At 32.4% G+C, this 26,147-nt stretch overlaps 1 protein-coding gene across 5 annotated transcripts; it reads right to left on the bottom strand.

The window, feature by feature from the left end:
- Positions 1-1,716: 1,716 nt before the first annotated feature.
- On the bottom strand, positions 1,717-24,771 carry LOC143227253 (peptidyl-prolyl cis-trans isomerase-like 3). 5 transcript variants are annotated; one of them, XM_076458722.1, is made up of 7 exons: positions 24,639-24,771; positions 23,251-23,325; positions 20,311-20,404; positions 13,985-14,052; positions 5,079-5,197; positions 3,878-3,925; positions 1,717-2,235 (listed from the first exon to the last, which is right to left on the bottom strand). In XM_076458722.1, the coding sequence occupies exons 1-7, from the start codon at positions 24,639-24,641 to the stop codon at positions 2,109-2,111; spliced, it is 534 nt and encodes a 177-aa protein (XP_076314837.1). In that variant the 5' UTR covers positions 24,642-24,771; the 3' UTR covers positions 1,717-2,108. The 5 variants fall into 5 exon arrangements, with proteins under 5 accessions (XP_076314837.1, XP_076314843.1, XP_076314848.1 ...); XM_076458728.1 differs by lacking the exon at positions 24,639-24,771 and adding an exon at positions 24,467-24,609; XM_076458733.1 differs by lacking the exon at positions 24,639-24,771 and adding an exon at positions 24,305-24,458.
- Between the last annotated feature and the right edge of the window lie 1,376 nt (positions 24,772-26,147).

The following is a 26,147-nucleotide window of genomic DNA, read 5'->3' as shown; positions in this document are numbered from 1 at the left end:
GAATGCAGAAAAAAATACAATAGCGAAAATAACGAAAACAGTGAATGAAATTCAGTTCAAAACGGTTTTATTTTCACAACGTTTAACGATATTTAATAATTAACATTGTGAAAATAAAATGAATGTGAAGCGTATTTAATCAATCGTTTGATTGGTTATTCTTGACTTATAGTTTGTTTTTTCAACAGTATGACTGTTTATTCAGGTTTTTGTTTTACATTGCAATATACATACATATATATGTATGTATTTTACTAATATTCTTGTTTTGTTTGTTTTGGAATTTCGCACAAAGCTACTCGAAGGCTATCTGTGCTAGCCGTCCCTAATTTAGCAGTGTAAGACTAGAGGGAAGGCAGCTAGTCATCACCACCCACCGCCAACTCTTGGGCTACTCTTTTACCAAAGAAAAGTGAGATTGACCGTCACATTATAACGCCCGTTACGGCTGAGAGCATGTTTGCTCTACCAACCACAGGTATCAAAACCCAGGTTCTAGCATTGTACGTCCAGAGACAAACCACTATGTCACTGGGGAAGGGGGTTTACTGTTACAAAGTGGCTAAAATGGAAATGTCTCTAGAGTAAATTATGGCACCTCTGTTATACTGTTTTTATAATGTTTAATATGGTAAAAACGTGGTGTAAATTTGATGATACTTCCCGACTCAATGATTACTCTTGACAGTGACAGACCCTTCAACATTAAGTACTCAACAGATTTCATGCAGGTTAACAACAAGATAAATCCAACATAGCATGAAACTGTAGAGTTATAAAGATAATAAGGGGTTTGTCACAAAGAGCATTATGTTTGAGATATGACTGTCAGTTGCACCACTGTACGACAAAAACAGCAGCTAGAAGAGAATTAAAACCAACCCTAAAAACATATGAATAAAACATTTAAATATATAGGTCAATCTAACTTACACATTACTTGCTTTATATATATATATAAAATATATAACTATATATAATTATAAAACTAAATTCCTGTGGGAGATAGCTTCAAAAGATAACAATTAAAATTTGTTATTCAGACACGTTTTAAATTACTCAACTTCTTTATAAACTAATAAAAGTGTTTTCAAACCATACAATTTCAATTACAGAATATAATCTAGTCTATTTAAAGGGCATTTATCAAAGATACCACTTGCACCATCCCATATCTTTGGCAGTTAAAAAAAAATAAAAAAATTGCATTTTCAAATATTTACGTGTGTTGAATTTCACAATTAACTAGGGCACAAAGCCAAAAACTTGAACAAACTGTATTAAAAATTTAATAAACTCAGAAATATAACAAAAGTGCAGGTGTATACTGAGTTCTAACCATAACATTTTTTGTGTTTTAATAACCTCGGGTCCTGAAAAATAAACTGAAGATTGTTTTTCTCGACTGCTTTGGATAAATGTACATTCTTTTCCATAGAACCTTAAATGCACGTTAGTTTTAAAAACTAAATAGAAAAAAATATTGTGCCATTAAAAAAAAAATTGAATCTCATAAGCAGATTAAAAACCTATCATTTCTGTTTGTCAGTTTTGCAATACTTAAGTAAAAATATTGACACCAAGGTTTAATATTTTAGAAAGGTGTAATTTGTTTTATAAGTTAGAGTACATAAAACTACACATCCACCATGCTCCCGATTTTACTTACTCAATATGAATTAACGAGTTATGTCAAGAAAAAAAAAGACAGGTTGATTTTTTAAATATTTTACCTTTTTTTTATTAATGAAAAATGTTAGTACAATAGCAAATAAATGGGCCAGGCTCAAGGAAAACGTTTTGGACAGTATTGTGGTGTTTTGAGACGAACAATGTTACATAAGACATAGTTACCTTGTACAGAAAAGTTAAATGGGTATTTAGAATTCATAGTATTTTTTAAATACAATTTTAATAGGTATTTTCAATGAAATTAAAATTCAAGTAACTGTGTTGGTTATACTTTAATATGTGAAAGTTCTATTTGTTTTAGGCCATTTCACTTTACCACTGTTGACACCATTCAGTAGAATCATGAACACTAATGTACACAAACCATGTTGAAAAAAGGTTATGTGAATTATATACAATAAATATATGGATAGAACTCATTTTGCTAGAGGATTGGCATGAATAGTCACACTATTTAGTCGAGTGTCATGTAATGGCCGATACGTCTTTGGGTTGACCAGTAATTTTTCTAATTCATCCAGTGTGTCCAATCCATCAATCACCCTAAATAAAAGTAGGAATATCCAGGTAAACAAAACGTCAACCTATTTTCTTGAAAACAGAACAACATCCAAATATCTTGGATTATACCAAAAAAATATGATATAATTTCAAAGATTTTAGACCATACCCAAAAAAAGAAACGCAAAAGGGATATTTTTGTTATTTTAAAGAGGAATATATGTAATAACATTACAAGCTCAGAGTATGTGATGTTACACGTGTTAAGGCACTGATTGTCAGACCAAAATTACAATAAAAGTTGTGCACTTTGAAAACGGAGGAAAACATCGGATTTTTCGCCAAAACGCATGCGTGTCCAATAAATTTGTTTGAGAGATCTGCATGTGCAACATGTGCAAAATTCCTATAAAACTGACAGGTTCTCGGTTTCCATTGCTCAGTGTTAAGCCACCGACACGCAATACAGTTATGCCAAGACTGACTGAAGCACAATGCAACAACGCCATTGGTCGCTTGGAAGCAGGCGAATCTCGATCAGATGTTGCCAGAGCTGTGAATGTCCACCCAAGCACCATCACAAGGCTATGGAATCATCACCAACAACATGGATCAACTCGTGACCGTCCACGATCTGGCAGACCTCGTGTGACCACGCCTGCACAAGATCGCAACATCTGGTTACGTCACCTATGGGATAGGACCACCACTGCGACGTCTACTGTCTCAACCATACCAGGGCTGCGTAGGATTTCCAATCAGACCATACGCAACCGTCGACGAGATTCTTAGGCCCCATGTGCAACCCATCATGGTGAACGTCAATGACGTTTTTCAACATGACAACACCCGTCTTCACACAGCCCGACTCACCACTGTCTTCTTGAGACACCACAACATTAACTTTCTTACCTGGCCCTCTAGATTTAAACCCCATCGAACATCTTTGGGACGAGTTGGACCGACGTCTGCGACGGCGACAACCTCAACCGCAGACTCTACCTCAGCTTGCAGCAGCTTTGCAGGCTGAGTGGACAGCCATTCCACAGGATGTGATTCGTCATCTCATCGCTTCCATGGGCAGGAGATGCCAAGCAGTTATTGATGCTCACGGGGCATACTCGTTATTGACGTTGAGTGACGTTAAACTTCACCTAGTGAGCGTGGACTTCGCCTTTGCAGACTTTGGATGTTCAGCAGTGAATATGCAAAGTTTCACACATGTCATACAAAACTACCCGGAATAAACTTGTTAACAATTTGTCTCATATTTTGCGTTTCTTTTTTTGAAGAGTATATATGATACAGTTTTAAAGACAATTTTTTTTTCATCAATTAATTAAAACCAGGAAGAAGTATAATTATCAATTACATAATTATTTCCAGTTTTAATTAAGCAATTCTTAGTTTTGAAAAAAACAATTACACATTCCTAATTTTATCAATCCACATTATACAGATTAAATGTTACAAATCACAGTTCACATACTAGTCTACATTTTTTCTCTATTTGTATATCAGAAAGAAAGATATCCCAATTAACAGTCAACAAAACAGATGAAAACAGGTCTTAATCAACCAATAAATAAATACTAATATTGTGCTGATTTAAGTGAATCATATAAATACACTGTATTTTATACACTGGTACAACAATACCTAGTATATGATGGATTTACTTAACAGTGAGGTGTGCTGTATTATGCTGTTGCAGAAGTTTCTCTGAAAGGCACTATATATAAAAGAAAATATTAAAACTACTGGTATATTTTTAATTTTGTCAAAAATAAGAAAGTTTCATAATTTTCCCACACTGATCAGAGTTTTGAATTTTTAAAGTCTATATCAACTGATGTATATTTTATTTGTGATTCAAGGTTAATTTCAAGCTAAGAGTCAATATTTTGTCTGACTTTTTTTTCTTTTTCCAACACAAACATTGAAAACGTACTTAAATGTATACATGGGAATTAAATAAGTATCATTGTTATTTGTAAACTAATTAAAAGTACTCTTTAAACATTTTTATTCTGTTGAAATAATAATATGCTGATATTTTTTCAATGGCAAAGGCCTAATACTAGGATGCTTTGATAAAGCTAACTGTAAAACATTTGTACACTGATGAATATCCATACAGTTACAAGCCTAGAAAAAAAAAAATCATAGTGGAAAAAAAGTTTGGTCTCAATCAGTGACAGTTCCACTTAATAAATAACAATATTTACTACATTTACTAAAATATAAACAATTTTTCTAAAAGTTAAGATGCCAGAGAAAATCATCCAACTAATGGAAACACTTTTAAGATGCTTACATTCTTAACAATGAGATGGAAAAATAACTCACTATAGTAACAATTTAGTATAATTAAATATGATATTAAATAAATAACAATATGAGACCAATTAACTTACCTACCAGAAAGTATATACTTCAAATCATATTATTTTGCTTGGTGTAGGTGAGGAACAAATGTAACTCAATCGTTTAACCTACCTACCACAATTTGTATACTTCAAGTGTAGATAACAGTGGTTTTAGCAGGCTAATGGTGGGCAATCTGTGCTAATCCATTAGCTAACTTAAGAAATTATAAATCTCAGTAAAAATGAGCAATATAAGAAACTTATATTTGGGATATAAGGGGGGAGAAGGAAAGAACAAGAGCTATTCACTTCTGGCATAAGTGATGAGAAACAATAAAACAATAGTTTACAGTGTAAAAATATCATACTTGAAATCAGGTTGAGGATGCTCTCTGAAAATGATGAAAAGCTGGGGATTATACTTTTACCTACACATACCCAAAATTGTATTCTTAACACTTATACAAGACTGTTGTTTTAAGAGAATAAAAATCTTGATTTATTAGTTTAACTTACCTGCCAAAAATTGTATACTTCAAATCTAGGTGAGGCTGCTTGCCATAGGTGATAAAAAACTGTGACCCATTTGTGTTTGGACCATTATTTGCCATTGAAACAATTCCCCTGGAATTATGCTGGTGGAACAAAACACACACATAAAATTTCTAAAAAAAATACTATTATAAACACTAATAAACAACTTTATGAAACGAAACATATTAAATCTTGCAAAATACAACAGCACAGTTATTTGTACAATATATGCAACTGCCACCATTAGACTGGGTTTTTGGAAGTATTTTAAAATGTTTCTATTAGATTCAACAACTATTATTGTGATGTGTGCACTGTTTTAGAAGTCATGTTTAATCAAATATGCACAAAGTAATGTTCTTTTTGTTTCGTTGGTTGGTTTCAGATATTCACACAAAGCTACATAAGAGCTGACTGTCGGTAATTTTGAGCTGGGTTAAACTAATCAAATAGTGAGATTTAACTGTTGCTTTAATAAATGTGCCCAAGGCTTTAAAGTATGGAGGAGGATTGTGGGGGTGGGAGGGAGGGGGAGACACTAAATGTCATGACCCTTGGAGTAACAAGTCCAGCACACTAACTAATAGGCCAGGGCCAACCTACACTGTAAAAAGTCCAAAATTTACTTATTATTGAACATTAAAAGTAATACAGCGTTCAGTAGTTGCACAATAAATAAGTTATTAAAAACAGGGTACAGCCCTAAAGTGAGGGAGATGTGTTTCAGTAGCATTTTACATCAACACCACTGAGAATAAAAGTTAGAACAGGCTTATACAGCTTCACCGACTCCCAATTTATATTATTTCATATTACTTCAATAACTGAACAAATGAGGCTCAAAAAGCTCGTGTTAAAGTGATAAAGTCAGTGCAAACCAAGGTATAATTCCTTAACATTATTTTCTTATGTTACATATTATTACTAATAATACTTACATTTCCTACATTTTGAAGTTATGAATTTTTCAAAAGCTTGGGTTTAAATTTACCTTAATTTGTTTTAACCTCTGGAACACAATTAGTATATATTTTTATTATTAAATACTCTACTGTTCATCTGTTTTATTTACAAATTAGCACTATTATTTTTTATATTCATGTCTAAAATACTTTTTCACCATTCAACATATTTTTTTCCCAGCTTTAAGATTGCATTATCTAAAACAAAAATTTAAAATATAACAAATAAATGTTTGTATACAAGTGAAACAACAGTGTAGATACACTGCTGGCCAAAATCTTAAGGCCAATGAATATAAAGAAAAAATATGCATTTTGCGTCGTTAGACTCAACCACTTATTTGAGTAGAGCTTTTAAAGATGAAAATAAGAAAAGGGAAAATAAAAATAAACTTTTTTAGCATTTAACAGGGAAAATGTGAACACTATGAAACTAGCCTAAATACTAGCTGGTCAAAAGTTTAAGACCGAACAAAAGAGAAGTCCTAAACAGGGTAGGAAATATTCAACAAGAGGTCTCAGTAGCGAGTTGCACGGCTGTCATTGCAAATAACTTTAAATATTCGCTTTGGCATGGTTAATATAAGCATTTGCAGAAGGCTGGTTAGAATGTTATTCCAAGTGGTGAAGATGGTTGTACAAAGTTCATGCACTGTTTGGAATTGATGTTTATTTCTATAAACTTTCCTTGCCATCCATCGCCAAAATATTTTCAATGGGGGTTCAGTTTGGGTGAGCACGCTGGATGGTCCAAAAGAATCACGTTATTCACCACGAAAAAGTCCTTTGTCCTGCAAACATTATAGATTGCAGAGTTGTCCTGCTGAGAGACCCAGTCATTTTCACACAAGCGAGGGCTTTCAGTCAATAGGATGCTCTCTCCAACATGCCAATGTGGCCAGCTGCTGTTTGATGGCCCTGTATAATATGAAGCTCCATTTTTCCATGGAAGGAGAAAGCACCCCAGATCATGATGGAACCTCCTCCACTGTGTTGTGTAAAAAATGTCTCCAATGGAATATCCTTGTCGTCCTAGTAACGCTGGAAGCCATCTGGACCATCCAGGTTAAATTTTTTCTCATCAGAAAACAAAACCTTCTTCCACTATTTTACATCCAATGTTTATTGCTTCTCAGCAAAGTTTAACCGAGCTTTTTCGTGGTGTGGAAGGAGGCATGGCTTTTGAAGATGTTACAGTTTTTAATGCCTTTCTCTCATAGATGCCATCTTATTGTTCTTGAGCTGCATTCTGCATCTGTAAGGGCCTTAATATGGTTCAACGATCGGCTGGTGTCTTGCCAGATAACCCATTGAATCCTCCTGCTCAAAGCTGGTGAAATTTTCTTGGGCCGACCACTTGAAATTCTCGTTCTGTATCCCTCAGGGTCTTTTAAGAAATTTGCAACAGCAGTTTTACTATGCCCAATCTCACCAGCGATGGCATGTTGAGAGAGACCTTGCTTTTGCAGGCCGACAATTCTTTCATGCTCAAAACTTTGTCAACTTTTTAGCCTTTGCCATGTTTTTACCCAGTGTAACATAAGAGATGTCAGTGTGAGATGTTGCCAACGCTAATGCTTGAACACAAATGACTAAATTTTGTTACGTGTTTATCAATTACACTGCACAACAATTTTTTTGAAAAGTTTTACTTCCTGAAAATTTTTTGCTGATTGTAACAGGTGCCTGGTGGGTATGCACAAATATAGTTTTGGTTTTGCTTCATCACATAGGAACTCTGAGAAATAGACAGTTAATTGTTTACCAGCAATAACATATTTAATTGCAATATTTGTACAATGTCCAGTATTTAATCGTTTTGCCATTGTAGCAATATCCTGGTGAAACCTTTCACTGTGTTTTCCAGGACATGAATCAAATGGCATTGTCTTTGAGAAGTTTGTTACCAGAGTGTGTTCTGAGCCAAGCTCTCAGACAGACAGCTTGTGTTGCTAAACAAATGTGACCTTTGCCTTCTTTGTTCATTGCTTTCACGAAATTCTTCAATTCCTTGTCTTGATCATCAATTTTACAGCTCTGTCTAGAATAAGTGCAGATGATATGCTTTCCTCACAAGAGCAGTCATTGAGTGTCTCTGATGAACAAGTGTATACTTTGAGGCTTAACATTGATGAACAAATATAGCACAATGTATCACAACTGTTACAGAAATTGATTCCTGCAGACATATTGACTGAAACCAATCATCCTGTAAAACATCTACAACATCTAACTTACTTGTTACAGTGCTACTGAGGCAATGCTATATTTTGAAACAATACTTGATCACACACCATAAGGTCTATATTAATCCAATGAGCAGCATCCGTGTATGCAAACCACTTTTGTAGCCTGCTGAGACAGTGTCAAGCTGGCTGTGGCCTGCCCAGGCTGCATACTTCCACAGAACAGCTTCCAACCTGGCCTGATTTCATGCCTGGTCATGCCTAGACTCTACAAAACATTGTTCATAGGTCTCTTACATAAACAAAAATTTTTTGGACACAAATATAAGAAAAAACATGACAAAACTGAAGATTTCGATGAAACGGCACATGATGGACAAATTGGGATGTGATTTTCGTGATCAGCAGCCAAAAATCTATAAGTAACACCCAATAGTGTTCAAAAAGCAAAACTTTGTTCTGAAGTGTTAACACTTCATTTCAGTATGGTCTTGAACTTTCGACCAGCTAGTATTTAGACTAGTTTCATAGTGTTCACATTTTCCCTATTAAATGCTAAAAATGTTTTTTATTTTTATTTTCCCTTTTCTTATTTTCATCTTTCAAAGCTCTACTCAAGTAAGTGGTTGAGTCTAACAACACAAAATGCATATTTTTTTCTTTATGTTCATTGATCTTAAGATTTTGGCCAGCAGTGTATATTATTGGTTTTATATTGATAATGATGAAACCACAAAATAGGTTTCCAATTAATAAACATGAAATTTGTTCGTTCTCATAAGAAATTCTTGAATATTCTGATGTTTAAACAGATATTAGGTTCTTGTTTAATGTAAAAAGAAATGGCTACACAATTGTTTTCATGCTGAAAAACTTTAAGCATTTGAAATACTCCTCTAAAAGGTGCACAACAGTTATAGTAGTCATAACACATGAAGTACACTTTGTACTCTATTAGTTTATACAGCATTTATTTCTTCAATACTTCAGTTATCCAAAATAACCTATTATAAATAGCAAGTTAATATAGAAACAAAAATGAAGTATTTTGCTTGCACAATTAATGGTGCATTTGGGCACTGATAATCTAAAGCTAATACTTAGGACTAAATAGCTTCAATAATGCCAAAAATAAGTATTATATGTTTTCATTTTTTGTCAAATACAGCTAGAAAATTCAGTACAGTAGGAAATAGAGGCAGGGAATTAGAAGGTAGAACAAATAAAATTCTCTCCACTCAAGTTAACCAAAGAAATGTATTTAGACTTTCCCTCAATGAAGTTCATGGTATTAGTAATTCAGTTATTAGAATATAATGTCTTGGACTTCTAACAAAATAAAATTAAAGAAGTTTTGAGAGTATAAAGGGGAAAAGTGATATAAAACTAGAGAGAATCCTCAACTGCCATATACCTTGAATTCTTTTTAGGTAAAATCAGTACAAGATAATCTACAAGACCTCTTTTTCCCTTCTTATTAGCTATATTTTTATAAACCAGCAATGGTAAGCACAGGGTGTGCATATACTCAATTCTATTTCATTACTCATCAGAACCTCTACCAGCTTTTTCTCAAAACAAAATTATTTTAGGCAGGATTGAAGTGAATTAATCTACGAGACCTTAAGCATGGTCAAATATCTCATTGAAAAGGTCTGACCTCCTGTGTCCAAAACTTCAATTAGTTCTCAAATCAGTCAGGAGATGACAGAGCTGTGAGCTAAAAGTTTGTACTTGAAAAGAAAACTATAGTCATGTTATGACCCGCTGTGTCACAGCTAAAAAATTAACACTCATTTTATAATAAAATTCCAAAAGTTCTACCCATATCTGTATAAAGTCATTTTTTTTTCTAGTTGAAGAATAAATCCATTTTTGAGTATAACTTGAATGCTTCTTGAAATCACCAAGAGTAATAAAAAATACTTTTTAAAAGATGAAATCTATATTATAAATGATTACATCTAGTCACAATATATTTATAGAGCAATCACGGCAACTTACGTATAAAATGCAATAATGATGTTTGTGTTATGGTACAAAGTGAGCTAAACAAAGAAGATTAAATAAAAATACTCCCAGTCAGTACTACATGTTTAAAATCCTTAGCTGAAAGAAAAGACATACCTTCAAATTTATTTTATCAATACTAAAACTGTGTCAACTATGAGATTTTAGTTTCTTTTTTTATATAACTATACACATAAAAATCTAAAGTATAAATATTTCTCTGGACCATTTGCACTTACTTTTATGGTGCTTTCAATTTTTTGGTTACAAATGCAAAAATCCTTTCCTTTCTACTGAAATATATACATGCATTTATTTATCTTCATTTAGTAGTAGGTTAAAAAAATGAACATACTGTATGCTAAAACAGTTTTTGAAATTCAAAGCATTTATGACAATCTGATGTGAAACATTATTCAGCTTAAAAATGTGATATGTTATAACTTTATAATAAAGGTACATTTTACCCAAATCTTAAAAGTTCAATATTGTAATAAACAGGTTAAAATATGGCAGCTATTCATAGCTATGGTATTCTCAGATCAGTTGAGTTAAATTTCAATTACAGCAACGCTTAGAAGGTTCAACAAAATACTCATCACTAAGTAGCACTGAATCTCTGATTCTGATAACATCTGTGAAAGAAAGAGACTGGACATAAAATAATGCACTAAATGAACAATGGTGGAAATGGTTTCAACATCCACATGGTATCCAAGATCAGGAAATTCAGTAAATGAACAGGGTCTCATTACATGCATGTAGTTTGCTTGAATTTACATACTGAAGGTGTGTAACACCTAGTTGCCCTCCAGTTTTTGTGTTAAGCAAAGTCTAGAAAACCATAGCATGGTGATTTATAAGAAAGGTATAACATACTTTCTTGTACTCATAAGTGCTTGTTCAAGTGCCATATGTTACACATGTCAAAAAAAAGGGAAAAGAAGAGAGGGAAATTACCAACATCTTCAGTGGAGTAAGTAATGCAACACAGATGTGTTGGGGGTTGTCCACATCCTTGTCTGTACTATCTTTTATATGAGGGTATCAATGGCTAGAGGCAAGAGACGTTATAATTTCACGAGAGGAGTTGTGAAAAGTATGAAAATTGTCATGACCCACAGGAGAAAAACTAAATAAATAAGATGTATAACCTATCCAGCAAAAGCTGAAGAAAATAAATCACTAGAAGAAGACCAAGGAACAGTTCAAACCTGGACAAAGGAGATGAATGTGGTCAGAACAATCATACAGAGAAGGTTGATTGAATGGAGTTGAGAAAACCTCCAACTGTTCTACCAGAAGGAACAATTAAGAAAAGATCAATAAACACAGAAACAATTTATTAAATCCATCCAAAAATGGGGTAGGCTCAGCTAAAGGACTAGAAGCATACAGTTGTGAATTCTGGTTCATAGTAGAAACAGGTGCTCAGTCTCAGTGGTAGTAACATTACTAACCATCAGTCCCTTTCCAGTTGCAATTAAGGATGATTTCTGTTGAGAAGTGTCAGAACCTCAGATGTTAGCCACATGGAAAAAATGAAGTTGTTATTAAGATGGTCCATGAAATTATTTTAAAGTTGGCCAGGTATGCAAGTATATCAAACGGACATTGCCCTATGTCACTGATGTAATGAAAAAGGATGCAAAGAAATCAATATGGAAAAATGTACTCTCACAGAAGCCTTATCACAGATATTGAAACTTGTCTTAAATGTTAAAAACATAATTAAAAGAAAAAAACTCAAATTTAAAATAATTTGAATTAAAGTTTTGACCAAAACATTTAAATTTTGGTATTCTTTATCACAATAAAAAATAAAAGAATGAAAGATTTCTTTGCAAATGTAATGAAAGTTTCAAATAACAAGTGACAAAAGTCTATTAATTCTTAAGAAAAAAAAAGTCTCAAAAAGCAAGTACAGTAACCAACCTTTGTTGTAATACTAGAGCTCATGACATTTCTGCCCATGGAAACTAACCCTCCTAATGTTGAAAAACTAACATGGTATTTCTGCCCATGGAAACTAACCCTCCTAATGTTGAAAAACTAACATGGTATTTCTGCCTATGGAAACTAACATTTCTAACGTTGAAGAACTAACATGGCATTTCTGCCCATGGAAACTAACTCTTCTAATGCTGAAGAACTAACATGGCATTTCTGCCCATGGAAACTAATATTTCTAATGTTGAAGAACTAAAGTCTAATGATAATCATATCATAGACTGGTGCAGTTCACATTAATATGTGTAGAGGTTGGAATTTTGTTCAAGCCTTGTGGTATGTCCAAAAATCTTCTCAGCACTGGTGCCAAGTAATAGCTCTGTTTTATAAAAGATGCAAGTACCATTTCTGAACCTATATCTTGTAAATCCTAATTAAACTCAAATATATTTAGAAACTCCACAAACTACTGTTATAAAAAAACACATTTATCATACATAAGAAATGGAGGAACAGAGTGGTATGTTTTACCATGACTTTAAACATCCACTCACTTACTTATTGTGCCAAATGAAATTTACAAACTGTTAAAGTATTGTTGTTTTAACAATGGATAAAGTTTTGGAAACGTCTCTATTCTGTGCTGTTTGCTTTCTTGCGATTAAAACTGGCAGCTTCTTCTGCCATACAACTTTTATCACATTGCCACAAAATCTCAATGCAATATCATGTTTCTTACAATCATCTATTGCTATTAAATCTCAAAATAGTTCACAAAGAAATAACAAAGACACACTACTATATAATAAATAGCAAAGCAGTCAAGTAACCCTGGTGAGTCTGAAATAGTGAAAAGAAAAAAGCTGTAGTTACAGCATGCTTGTAATTCAGATATAATTGAATAATGAGATAAGTAAATAAATAATGATTAACATCAAGTGTGTTATGAAACAATGAATATACACATTACTAAAGTCATTTTGTTTTCTATAATTCTGCACTAGTATCATTTAATAGACCTAGATAGTAGTTAGAATAATTATTAAATGTTTTACAACTAGGCACTGGCTGTATTATTCTCTTCCACAGTCAATACATATTAAAATCACCATCATCTAACTCAAAATAATTACACAATTTTATACTCACTATTACTCTCAGTCGAGTTATAAAGTAATTGATAAAATATGACCAAAATATTGCTATGAAGATGCAGTTCTTTATAGTTTATTTTCTTTTAAAACACCAATTTTTACATAGAAGCTTACCAACTTTTATGGGAATCAAAATCATACACTGGAAGGCATAATGTGGACACAGAAAACAACAAGTCAAAGTTGTATGTTATATTATCAAGAGAAGCTGACTAAAATTCCACAATAGATCAAATTCAAATTTACATAGTGTAATCCATGTACACACATACAATACACTTGAAAACATGAAGCCTTTGGTCTTTTATTTTAAAAATAAATCTCTTCTATGGAAGCATCTTTGTAACTGAGAGGTGGGATAAACATTTGGATCTAATGAAAAAAACTTAAACCCGCTGAAGATAGTTAATTATAGTTATCCAACTAGAACTACTCAGATTAATTTAGAGCAAAGAAATATTACAGATAACAGGTATTTACAGATAAAAGATTTAGGCTGAGAACTACAACATGCAATTTACAACAAACATTTTGCCAAGTTCAAACAATGAATCTGAACATGTACTTCAAATTTTACAAACAAATCCACACAAAATTACATACGCTATATTTTTTAATTTTTTTACCTTCAACTCATCCCTGAATTCATCTTCAAACTTAGTGCCCCACATGCTTTGTCCTCCTTTCCCTGTTCCTATATCAAAGATATGTATACCAGCTTTAAAGATTATTTCCTACAAATCACTATTCTTCAATATTTAGTGTTTGTTCACATATTGTGATAACAATATTCTAAAAACCTCAGTATTTATTAATGAAAAATTAAAAAGAGAAAAAGACAGTAACTAGTTTTTATTATTTCATGCCACATTTATATTACTTCTTTAAAAGCTTAGTATTTGGCATGGTGTAAATGTTTCAAAAATTAATGTTTTACTACTATTTCCTATGTGAATAATATATACTATTTGTTGACAGCTTCATATAAAATTTTAACATATTTTAGAACATTTTCTATTAAGATTTTCTTAATAAACATTTGTACAACACATAAGATTTGTTATATAATGTGATAGGAAGAGAAGCAAAAGAAACAAGAAAATTCTTGGAAAACTATACTTATGTGGTTTTATCATAAGAGATAATTATTTCATAAAAATCGTATTTTTTTTTAATTTAGTAAAATAACACATTAAGAGTAAGAGAGCTAACACCTTAAACTATTGGCCAACTAAACAAAAAAGGGTCTAATATATTATTCTTACCCTATTCTGATTTGAAATACCAAAAACAGCCAAACTTTTACACTAGTGAAATCAAACAGCATTCTAGGTTCTCAATACTGTTCAGAACAGTTTGAAATCATTTCTATATATTGACTGTCTTATTTATCATATAATTATACTTTAACTTTTAATGTATTTCTAACCTATATTAGCAATGTCAATGAACATAATAATTATGCTTATGGTAAAATGATTATGCCACACTCAAAACTGTATATCATGCTTGACAGTATGCTTAGTATGTACAAAATTATCCCATACAATAAGCAGCATTTCCATTTGTGGTCTCTTTTTCATAACAAAGCTAACTTAAGTATTTCCAGCAATTCTTTAAATAAGTAACATATATTAGAAACTTGTATTCCTCAAACACACATAAATATTTATAATTAAGGTACTATGAAACAATAGAGGGTCAATGGTGTCTGTACATTCCCTGAAAAATCAAACAGTTGATGATGTACTGAAAATAAAACAATCACACTGTAACTAAACATACTGTTGTAATACAATTCAAATAAAAAAAAAAGTCATTCATCTCAAAGTAATCCCAATCTTAGTTAAGCTTACATTTAGTTTCACCTCAGATGTTCATGCAGTCAACTGGAGTTGGACTATTACTTTGAATACTAAGCTGAAACTGTATCCAAGTGCTAAATCTCACTGGCTCTCTTCCGAATCAATCAAATCAATACACACACATGCACAAACTTTCCTGTACTTTTTCTTTTTAATTGAATCATTCCCAATTTATCTAAAACATACCTTGCTAGCTAGTGTTACTATTCCAGAAAAACTCTAGATTAACAAATATTTGTACCTCATTAACACCAGAATAATGCCATATAGTCAAAATTTGTGGTAATTACTAAAAAAAAAAGATCAACATATTATATTCCTGGAAAAGACAATATTTTAAACTCTTTCAGTAATGAATGAGCAAGTATTAGAAATTCTGCAAAGTTCCAAAGTCTCCGGTAGCAGTGATAGAAAGTTCTTTACAGATATTAAGGGAACTCTGAAAATGTTTCAACAGTGACTAGCCAGGGAGCCAGTGCTACAAAATTCAATTTTCATCATTTTCTCAAGCCTAACGAGAAAATCCAAATTAGCTACAGAAATACAACCACGGATAGCACCAAAATATGTGAGATCAAGACGATCTTCTAGGTAATCAAATGAAAGTACCTGTGTATGAGACTATAGCTTTTGTGATCATTAACGCTATTTATTCCCCAAATGTAAATGAAAACAGGAAAGGAACTGAATTTAAAAGTTTAATCCATTTTTAATAAAGGTGTAATAACTGTCAAATTATTTGTGAACTCTGACCTCTAATAACCTTGTCATTTGCATGTCTAATCTTTAATCATTTGTAGTACTTTCCACTAACACAATTATTTTTCAAAACAAGTATTCCAAATTTTACAAGAGATAAGAATCTTTTTACATCACATTTTGACAGAAAAATGTTCCAAGTTTATACTAATCAAACTGTGTCATTTTACATTTTAATAATAACTAACAAACTTTGGAAAACCTACAAATCAAAAGCATAAAAGAATGTGAAATAACTATCCAAAAGCAATGACTAAAATTCCTGACATTAAAATAAGTACAAAGAGATGATGAATCCTAAGAGACTACAGTAAGTGTGTAAAGTAACAGAAAATTGGGTTTTGTTTTCAAACAGGTTAGATTGATTCTATCAGGTGGTTTGTAGCTCTAGCAAGTAATAATGAAGGTTATTGTCACATTAAAACTGATCTTGAAAGTGATGATTTAAATGCAGAACACATAAAATCACACAAATCACGTTACTCTTTGCATCACTCGTAATAGAAGTTTTATTGCAGACAAAAAAAGATGTTACCACACTGAAAGAAAGTTCTTTTAGAAGGTTAGAGTAAGTGCCTAACTGGCACCAATGTTTATTTTGTCAACATCACAAATAAAAGGAAGAGTACAAGGTTCTTTAGTGTCAAGAGAGTGCCACAAAAAGATTCATGAAACCTTCATGGATGAAGCTCATGTGTGAAATGATAAAACTATGAAAAGACACTTGCATGGATAAGATCTTACAGCATGTAAATTGAGGTATCACACTGGCTTGTGCTCTTAAAGTATCTTCAGCAACCAGCTCTGGTCCAAGAGAATTCTGTATTTCAGACAGCTTCTGACATACTGATTGAGAAAGTAGAAACCAAATATTTAACTGAGAAGTATATCAGATGTCATACTTGCTTGAGTTATTTCAAGAACTTTCGATCCAAAGTGGCACTGATAAATCTGGTGCAGGTAAGTATAAAAGGTCACCTACTATAATAGTATTTTTTTTTTTAATACTAGCATCAGAAGAACAAGATGAAATTGGTTTTGTAGCTCTAAAATTAATATAGCTAAGCATGATGCAGATCTTACAACATAATCAAATACAGAATTAACTTCAACTGTTATATCTCAACAGAAAGCTCACTTAGATGTATGAAACTAGAATGAAATAGATTCTTTGTGATGACGAGAAACCCACTTGAAGTAAAACTATATCTCAAGACAGCTGGTATGGGTATTAAAACTTTTATTAAAATAAAGTCGAGAACAGCATTTCAACCTTCTTAGGTCATTTTCAGACAGATTCTAATTCTGAACCTGAAATGGACTAGATGCGTTTGATGACAAAATGAGATGTGTTTAGACATTTTGTGGAAACTATCATTATTCATGACCAATTCTTATAATTTATAATCAATGTCCAACTTCAAGTAGCATAGAGCCTGACAATTATCTAATTAATGTTATGTGTCTACTCAAATTGACTGATTTTAATGAATAAATTCCCCCACTCCCCCCATATACCCAGAATATTATATCAGTCAGCTAAAAGCCATTGGAAGGTTTACACCTGCTTACACCCACATCTTTTGGCTTTTAAGCCTATCCTAGTGTAAAGTTTATTTTTGAAACAATCATTCTAATTAACTTAACCCTTGTTAGTTATTTTAGATATCTTAGTTCTAGAAATTCAAAGAACGGTAAGCATGTACCACATAATGAAGCATTGGCCAATGTCTATAACTTTCTCTTTGAGCTTGTGAAATAGATGGAACTAATTTCTAGAGTCCTCCTTCATTATTGGCTTCCCAATTAGATAAACAGCATTTATTTTTGCTATAGTGAAACTACAGGTATGTAAGTAGATGTTCAAACAACCCTATTTCTCTCTGTCTCTCTCTCTCTCACACACACACACACACACACACACACACACACACACACACACACATATATATATATTCACTGCTAGAGAGAGAGAAAAAATAGTTGACAACAGCTTGCCTAACAAATTAATGAAAATAATATGTATTGACTTTAAAAAACTCTAATTTGGTGAAAAATGTCCACATATCTCAAAATAAAGAAAGATTAGTCACAGTCAAAAATGATTGTGCAATTCAATATTTATTGCACTTATGAAATTTTTTTGAGTATCTAAAATAAAATCCTAATATTGTTTTTATAAGTGGCTAAACAAAATCTTAGATATGTTAATACAAATAAATAGGTCTTTAAAAAAAACAATCTGAATATACCTACAGCTAAAAACTACAAACATTATATTTTCGAGCATTTGTTTCCATGAATGCGAACACTTTCTTTTGGTTTAAAACAGTATTCCTAATTAGAAGAAAAAAAAACAAATAAGGAAAAAGATTACATCTACAATTACACTTTTTTACAGTAGTTCTACAGCAACTACAAGAAATTACTACAAGACTAACTATTTCATATTTAGATTTCATACACATATGTTTATTTTACTGTCTTCTGGTAAAAGTTAGCTGAGTAGAAGTAAGAATCATATGTTTACTCTGACATTAATAAAATGTGTAGTTAAATCACCATGGTGTGTGTGTGTGTGTGTGTTTGGGGAGGAGGAGTTTTATACATACACGTGTTCAAAATATAAAATGTAAATAAGCATTTTCCTAACCCTTCTAAAATGTATCAACTTATTTTAATTCTGGAATTACCAATGGGATCTGGATCCCATCAGCATTTTAAACACTAATTACTCCTATGTTTCTCTATGTACTTTATATTAAAAAAAATGCATGATTTTATCCAATTTAGTGGGTAAAAGTTCTTTTACACTGTACTAAAACAGGCAAAAAGATAATTTCTAATTATTATGCAATATGTGGACCCCACGAGAAATGAATGAATGGTTTTAAAAATGAATCAGAAATTTAGAGTTATAGATTCATTTTTATTTTTAAAAAATCAAAACTTAAAATTTGGGTTGAAAGAATAAATGGGTTATTTTAAAAAGATATGATACATGCATGTACAATATTGTAACTTATGAAAACCACTATGCACACAAATGCTTACAACTAGACCTGAATACAGAATTACTGAAGTAAATTAAAAACTTACATGTTCAACACTTCCACACTACAATACTTGGCACTTATTGTGACCCCTATGGTACCATGACTTGATAAAGCATCTTACTAGCAAGTACCAAAGGTATAACCCAGTAATTCAGCTGGTAAAGCACTCACTCGTAGTGCAAATGCTCTAGGGTTCATATCCTATATGAAGGAGAGGTAAAAACTGAAATTACCACAGAAAATTTGGCATCCAATGTGGTACAATCCCATGAACTTCAGTTAAGGTCAAGGGTACACCTTGTCTGTAAGAGGGAAAGAAAGTGATAGTTTGAACTGTTAGAAAGGATCTTACTAGAAACAACTAGAGGGTTAAATATTTATATAATTTGGCAAACTTTTATGAAACAAATGTTTTTAATCTTGTCCAGACCAGAGAGGTATCATTAGAAATGCAGGCAATTTCTATTGGACATATATAAACACCACTTGTGTATTTTCTATTATTGTTCATATTTTAACTAAATTAGTCAATTCTCTGTGTGTGTGTGTAACATCAAGCAGTTTCATATCAATGCAGCATTTGTGTTATGACTTTATTTATTATTAATACATAAAAATTTTTATGAGCCTATTTCTTCATGCATTTTAATACATTTGGGATTTAATGGGAGCAGAGACCTCAGTGTTCCTTATGCCGAGGGCCCCTAGAATTCTTAATGGACAGCTGCTTGCAGCTATCCCTTTAACATGGTATTTCATATATCACAAGTAAACAACTTTTACTGAACTGTGGTAAAACATTCTGACATGCTACATAAATTTAAAGATAATATTTTGTATTACTAGCAAAAGCATTAATATCCATACCAGCTGTCCTGAGATACAGAGATATAGATTAATGAAGACAGAAAGTGATATTTTCAACTATATTGTATTCACCAACAAGTAATATTTGGTTCTTGAAAAGACATTCAGTCTACCAGGACTAAAAATCTAGCCAGTTTGTGTTGAGGAATTCTTGCAAGCTTCATACTTTTAAGGTGACATGAACATTATCAAAGCAGATTTTAAATTAATTTGTCCTGCAGTAATGAGCATGATTCAGAATACAACAGAATAATTAAAATAGTCACAGTCTACAGGTCTGCACCTATAGTTAATTTTAACAGCTGATAAAGAAATAATTTTCAGGGCTAAATTAATGAGTAATGACCTTTATAACATGTTATTTTCAGCATATCAAACCTCATTAAAAATATTACTATACCATACCAGTTGGGTCTCCAGTTTGCACCATAAATCCTTTAATATTCCTATGAAATAAGCAACCATTGTAATAGTCACTGGCACAGAGGGCTAAGAAATTCTAGTATAAGGACAAAATAATCAGATTACCTATTTTGAATACATTATGATAACATCACTAATATGAGTCTAAACACATCTTGAAAACAGTTGATAGCAAAATACAAACAAGCATTAAATGTGTATATTCTACTTGCAAATCATAATCTTGTCCCTACAGACAGAAACTATCTTTCAATGTCTTTTACACATTCATACATTTACTAAATTTGAACATGTTATATGATTGCCAAAATATACAAGGTTTATTAAATGTAAAAAACACTTAACATTTTATTATAATTAAAGTTATGCCCAATGAATCTTACATACAAAGTCTATCAAGTATGAGTTGTTTTCCTTGGAAAAAATATTTTTCTTGCCACTATGTCAGACCTGTAATTCTCCCAAAACTAGACAAGGAAAACTATTGTGTATGGGCAGGTCACTCCAATACAATGTTTATGGAAGAGAGGTGTGAGGTCAAGGTCATAAGATATCAAAATTTATTTTAAGAAACTTCAGAATAAGCATTTTTCAAGTCTCTCTGAAACTTTCTTATTTTATCCAAGCACATTTTAATAGAAAGTGAAAATTATGAATGCATTAATAGTTTCTATTTTAAATAAAAATTTGAAAAAAAACCTACACAGTTTAAAATAGATCACATTATTTAGATAAACAAACTAAACTTAAATCATCAAATACAAATGAGTGGATGTAGACCTTATATACATAAGTTGTTCCCAATCACAGATCTATCAGAACCATTTTGCCAGTCCATGACAGAACATTCATATCCATGTCAAACTGTCATTTTGTCATACTTGCATTTATTCACGTTATCATGTATTATGATAAGTGCTTGTTAGATGACATTAGAAATGCTCTTTGTTCAAATTTCTATCAGATTTATTCTGAAATGTGTATCATAAACAGTGGAAAAAAACCTTCCTATTCTTGACTGTAATTTCATTAAAATAATATATATCACATTCAAAACTGGATACGTAAAATTTTCAAGCATATTTTGTTCAGAAAAGTAATAACAGATCAGAAAAGAGTTTTTATGTCATTCATACTGAAGTATAGGCTATCAAAATCTGACTTTTTTTTAGTTCATTTCCAAACGTCTAGCACAGAAGGGGTTAATTATAATTTATATTAGTCAGTTACTTTATATGATGCCAGTCAATGTAACTGAAAGTCATAGGTATTTACGTACATCCAATTATCAACTGAATTGTACAACTCTAATGCAGATGCACAGCTAATTCAGTTGGTGAACAAATTCTGATTAATGAATTATGATTCTGATTCTGACCTTATGAATACAGCAATAGTCATTAGCGTTTTACTACCAACATCTTTTGAAGAGAGAAATCAATGCATGTGTCCTTCAACTTGTAACTTACTATCATATACATCAGAGTTCAAGGAATACCTAAAACTTTAAGCATATATCAGAAAAGACAAATAGATTTAGTTATGACTTGGCACCAAAAGCCAAATTCATAGTCTCCTTAATTGTCAATGTTCTTTCATTCTATAATGAGTAAAAAATGCTGCACCTTTTATAACAAGATGTCCCATTGCAGGTTAATTGTAAATATATATTTTTAATATGTAGGTGAAATTTAAAGATAACTTTCAGCAAAATTTGTAGATAAGTTGATTTTGAAATATTCAATATATCACTATTTCAAAATGTAAAGAACCCATAATCAGCAAGGCTATTCTTAGGTGATTTAGGTACAATAAACACTGGTGCCTGGGTGGTATTTACTTCTGTATTTTTTTTTAAGATCTTGCAAATAGTTTTCAGGAAAAATGGTTCTTGAAATAATTGTTTATGTTATTAAGTTCTAGAAAAACTAGAAAAAGCCATTTCTGTACTTATTATTTTAACGTAACATAATGTTTAGGGACAACAGGGGACCTATTAGTATATCTCTTGTCTAATCCTCTAAACCAGTGGTTCTTAACCTTTTTCAGTGTTTGCACCCCTTTCAAATCAGTAATCATTTCTCGCACCCCCTGGAAACTTAAATATAAAAAAAGCTAAAAATACAAAGTTGATGTAATCAAAAATTTTTTTTTAATCTTCATACATACAGCATACCTTTTTTCAAGACAAAAATTCAGGATACATAATGAAAAATTAATTTCAATGTTTCTTCTTAGGAGAAATATAAAGCATACTGTTATGTAAAAATATAGATTTGCTTTAATTATTCATGGGCATCCTCGCACCCCTTGGGAATCATCTTCGCACCCCCTAGGGGTGCGGGCACACCTGGTTAAGAACCCCTGCTCTAAACAAAACCAAAATTAAAAGTTTTATTGTCTAACACAAAAAATTATTCTTGAGAAAAAAAAAATGTGAAATTTCTATAGTTAAATTTCAACCTGACAAGAGTTGGTTTATTATAATAAGACACTGATAAATTCCTCAGGATTTAAAATTTTATGGGCCAGAAAAGTTAAACAGAATTTTCTTTGTTCTTAAACATTAAGTTAACATCTCAATAATTTTCAATTAAACATAAAATTTCTGAACATAAAGAGTAGAAACATAACACAGTATACTTTTTAAATAGAATTAGTTTAAAAAAGTATACTGTGTTTAAAATCACCTGGGCACTACTGAAACCATTTCTCATGGTAACAGAGAAAAATGCTTACTAAGCAAGAGCCTAATTAGATTTCATTGTAACATAATGCTGATAAAGGAAGCTCTATTAATTAGATACTTGATACAGCCTTAATAATACATATTGCATCTTTTTACAATATGCTTATTCATGTATATTCATAAATATAAATGAATATGGTTATAAACAAACAATACCCGAATCATTATCTTACCTCACAAGCTTTTGGGCACTGTTCACAAAAGAGCTCAATCTTCATGTCTCCTACATCAGTGCGGAGGGTAACCGCCTGTTTCATAAAGAAAAGGTGGATTTATGCTAATAGCGTCTAACAATTTACACACTATTAATTGTTTTCTATAGTTCAGTCAAAACATACATAATGATACACACACACTGTCCTTTTAAAAATATTTATACAGTTGTGGTCTGAGAAATCATTACCCTAATAGTTTGTATGGTAATCATTCTGAACAAATTTCATTAATAGTTTTCTGTGAGGCATATGATTAACCTAATATGAATGAGGTCATTCCACTGTACTGACTCCATATTTGAAAAATAATGTTGACTACAATTCTGATTTTATGAAATGTACCTCCATGAAGTGTGGCAAACTCTTAGTAACCAGTAATAGTTTGTTATACACACAGAAAGAAAACCTGGTATGTTAGTAATCTTTTGTACTAACGTGTTAAAACTTGGTGTGTTAGTAATGTTTTGTACTAACGTGGTAAAACTTGGCATGTTAGTAATGTTTTGTACTAACGTGTTTGTGAAACTGTGAAGTTACTCTTGACTAATCGATGCTCATGTGAATAATAAAAATACGTTTGTCCATTGTACAGTTGGCAAATTGAATTTGTACAACTTCTACAAGCATACAAGTATGCATTTAAAGTTTTTTCGTATCCCTGTACATTATACATGGTATTTTCTCTGCTCTAGCATGAACTGTTAAGAAATCAGTAATCGTGAAAAGTTTATTAACTCTGACATAAAATTCATACCATGTTGAATGGCATCTTGTACAAGATTGAGACATTTTGATCGCACCTCCCCTAAGAAATTAGGAATTACCTAGTTCTAAATTCTGTTTAGTTCCAACTAATCTTCATTATTGTTTCCAAAGCTTATTTTAGATTATTAAAATCAAGGTTCTGGGCAGGTCATATCAAGCACTGGTACAATATTTGCCACAGAAGTTTCTTTTGCTTCATTCGTTCATAGCACTAAACTGGAAAAATTATACTGATAGAATAACGTACCAGTTAGCTGCCCAAGACACTCCACAGTAATATATTACTAATAGTAACAGTACTGGTATTAGTACTATCCTACACTATTATATATAGTAGTTAGTATTCAATCATATTGTAACTGTGATTACTATAGCTTTAACGTGAGTAACGACTAACAGGAACACTTACCACAACACTCAAGTTAGTACAAATATCTACAACTGAGTACTGGTATAAACCATAATACAATTATATAGCATTAAATATACCACGATGTTAACAAAAAAACCTAAAAGTATCGTAAATTCTAAATATGTAAAACAATATTTTTTATAAATATGTATACGTAAGGAACGATTACCATTCTCAAGACTTATTTCTCGTTTCGTTTAAATTCAATGAAAAGCGTAAAACGAGAAATTGTTTTAGCGCCAACTTAAGGCGAGTTATTTGTATGTAGTGTATATGTAATCCACTTGATGACAGCACCTGTGATGTTTGTTTACTGTATCAACCAATAAAATATAGATATACAAGAAAGATGACGACATATTAAAAAATAGTGTGTGTTTGGGGGAAGGGGTATATTATAGCTCTAACGGAAGGGATCTGTTTTTTAAGTAAATATTTTCCTCATAGAAATCATTAAAAAGCCATTTTAATTGTTGAAATAACAGCCGACTCAGAACTTGCACGGACCGGTGGAATCCGACTGTCTGATTAAAACAAAGCATTGCGATGGCCGTTGGACGGTGCTGACAGAATGTGATTTCTGCCCAGTGCTCTGAATTTCAAAGTGAAGAAACTCAACCAAGCGTGGGCAAACGGCGGGAGTAACTAAGACTCTCTTGAGGAGGGTGTAATACCCCCTTAAGCTCGTAGAACTTTGCAAATGCACTGCCTAGGAGGTACCTTTCTGAGGTACGGTTGGATACAGGACAGCCTGTAGCTAAACCTCCGCCCGTGAAGTAAAACACTACAAACCCATGCAGTGAACTCACCGCCCACTGCATGTCCAAAGGCAGGGGTAGTCAACCCTTTCAAACCGCGATAAGGACTTACCGCACTCATCAGCTATCTGGGTACCCGGTAAGGGGTTGCAGCCCTACCCTGTATTAGCATTTTTAAGGACCTGACCGACCCTATGTCAGAGCAAATCATTTAATAAAAATGGAGAGTTCTGTGATAAATGAAAGCTATGGTTTGGCGTTCGAACCACAAAGGTGGACGACTTAAGTTATGAATCCTTGCAGGACGAGGATAATGAGGTATTACTCCTGATTGGTGTCAATAGCCGAACCACAGAGATGAACGGCTCAGGTTTTAACGGAAATTCCGTTTTGAGTGACAAAGCAGAACTGACAATAGAGAGGGTAGGCACAATTGTGTTTGTGAACCTACCCATAATAAACATTTTGGCATGTGACTTGTGTCCACACGAGTTTACGGCTTTTCTAAGTTTGCAGCCTATCTCGCAAACACACATAACTCAGTGGCGCAGGCACATTGTAAATATTGTAGAAAGGACGATAGCCACCATCGTGCTATCGCATGTCATGTCTCAAAATGTATCTATCGGCGAACTGTAACGTTTGCGTCAGAATCTTCCAGCTTCGGCTGTATAGTTTGTAACCTGAGATTTAAGACCAAGTTAGGTTTCTTTCAGCGTAAAAGGCACAGACACCCTAGCATCCGAAATGCCGAGCACATAAGATCAAAAGGAGTCCGAATGCCGTCGGAATACCCTCGCCAGGTAGTATGGTCCGAGGAAGAAATACGAACCCTTTGGGGTGTGGAAGTAGTATACTCGGGCCGAAAGAACATCAATGTTCTCTGCGCAGAACATCTGCCTGGCGAGACCCCTAAACAA

The sequence above is a fragment of the Tachypleus tridentatus genome, chromosome 1 (genome assembly GCF_004210375.1).
Source record: "Tachypleus tridentatus isolate NWPU-2018 chromosome 1, ASM421037v1, whole genome shotgun sequence".
NCBI classification, from domain to species: Eukaryota; Metazoa; Arthropoda; class Merostomata; order Xiphosura; family Limulidae; genus Tachypleus; species Tachypleus tridentatus.
Note: the sequence above shows the minus strand (reverse complement) of the source record. Positions and strands in the feature narration are given on the sequence as shown.

Bases quoted from the DNA above. Each gene is read 5' to 3' on its own strand.
- LOC143227253 (XM_076458722.1), bottom strand. The intron at 20,405-23,250 runs GTAAGATAATGA...TCCTTATACTAG, and splicing joins AGTGCCCAAAAGCTTGTGAG to AATTTCTTAGCCCTCTGTGC. The intron at 3,926-5,078 runs GTAAGTTAAACT...TTTTATATATAG, and splicing joins AAGTATACAATTTTTGGCAG to TGCCTTTCAGAGAAACTTCT.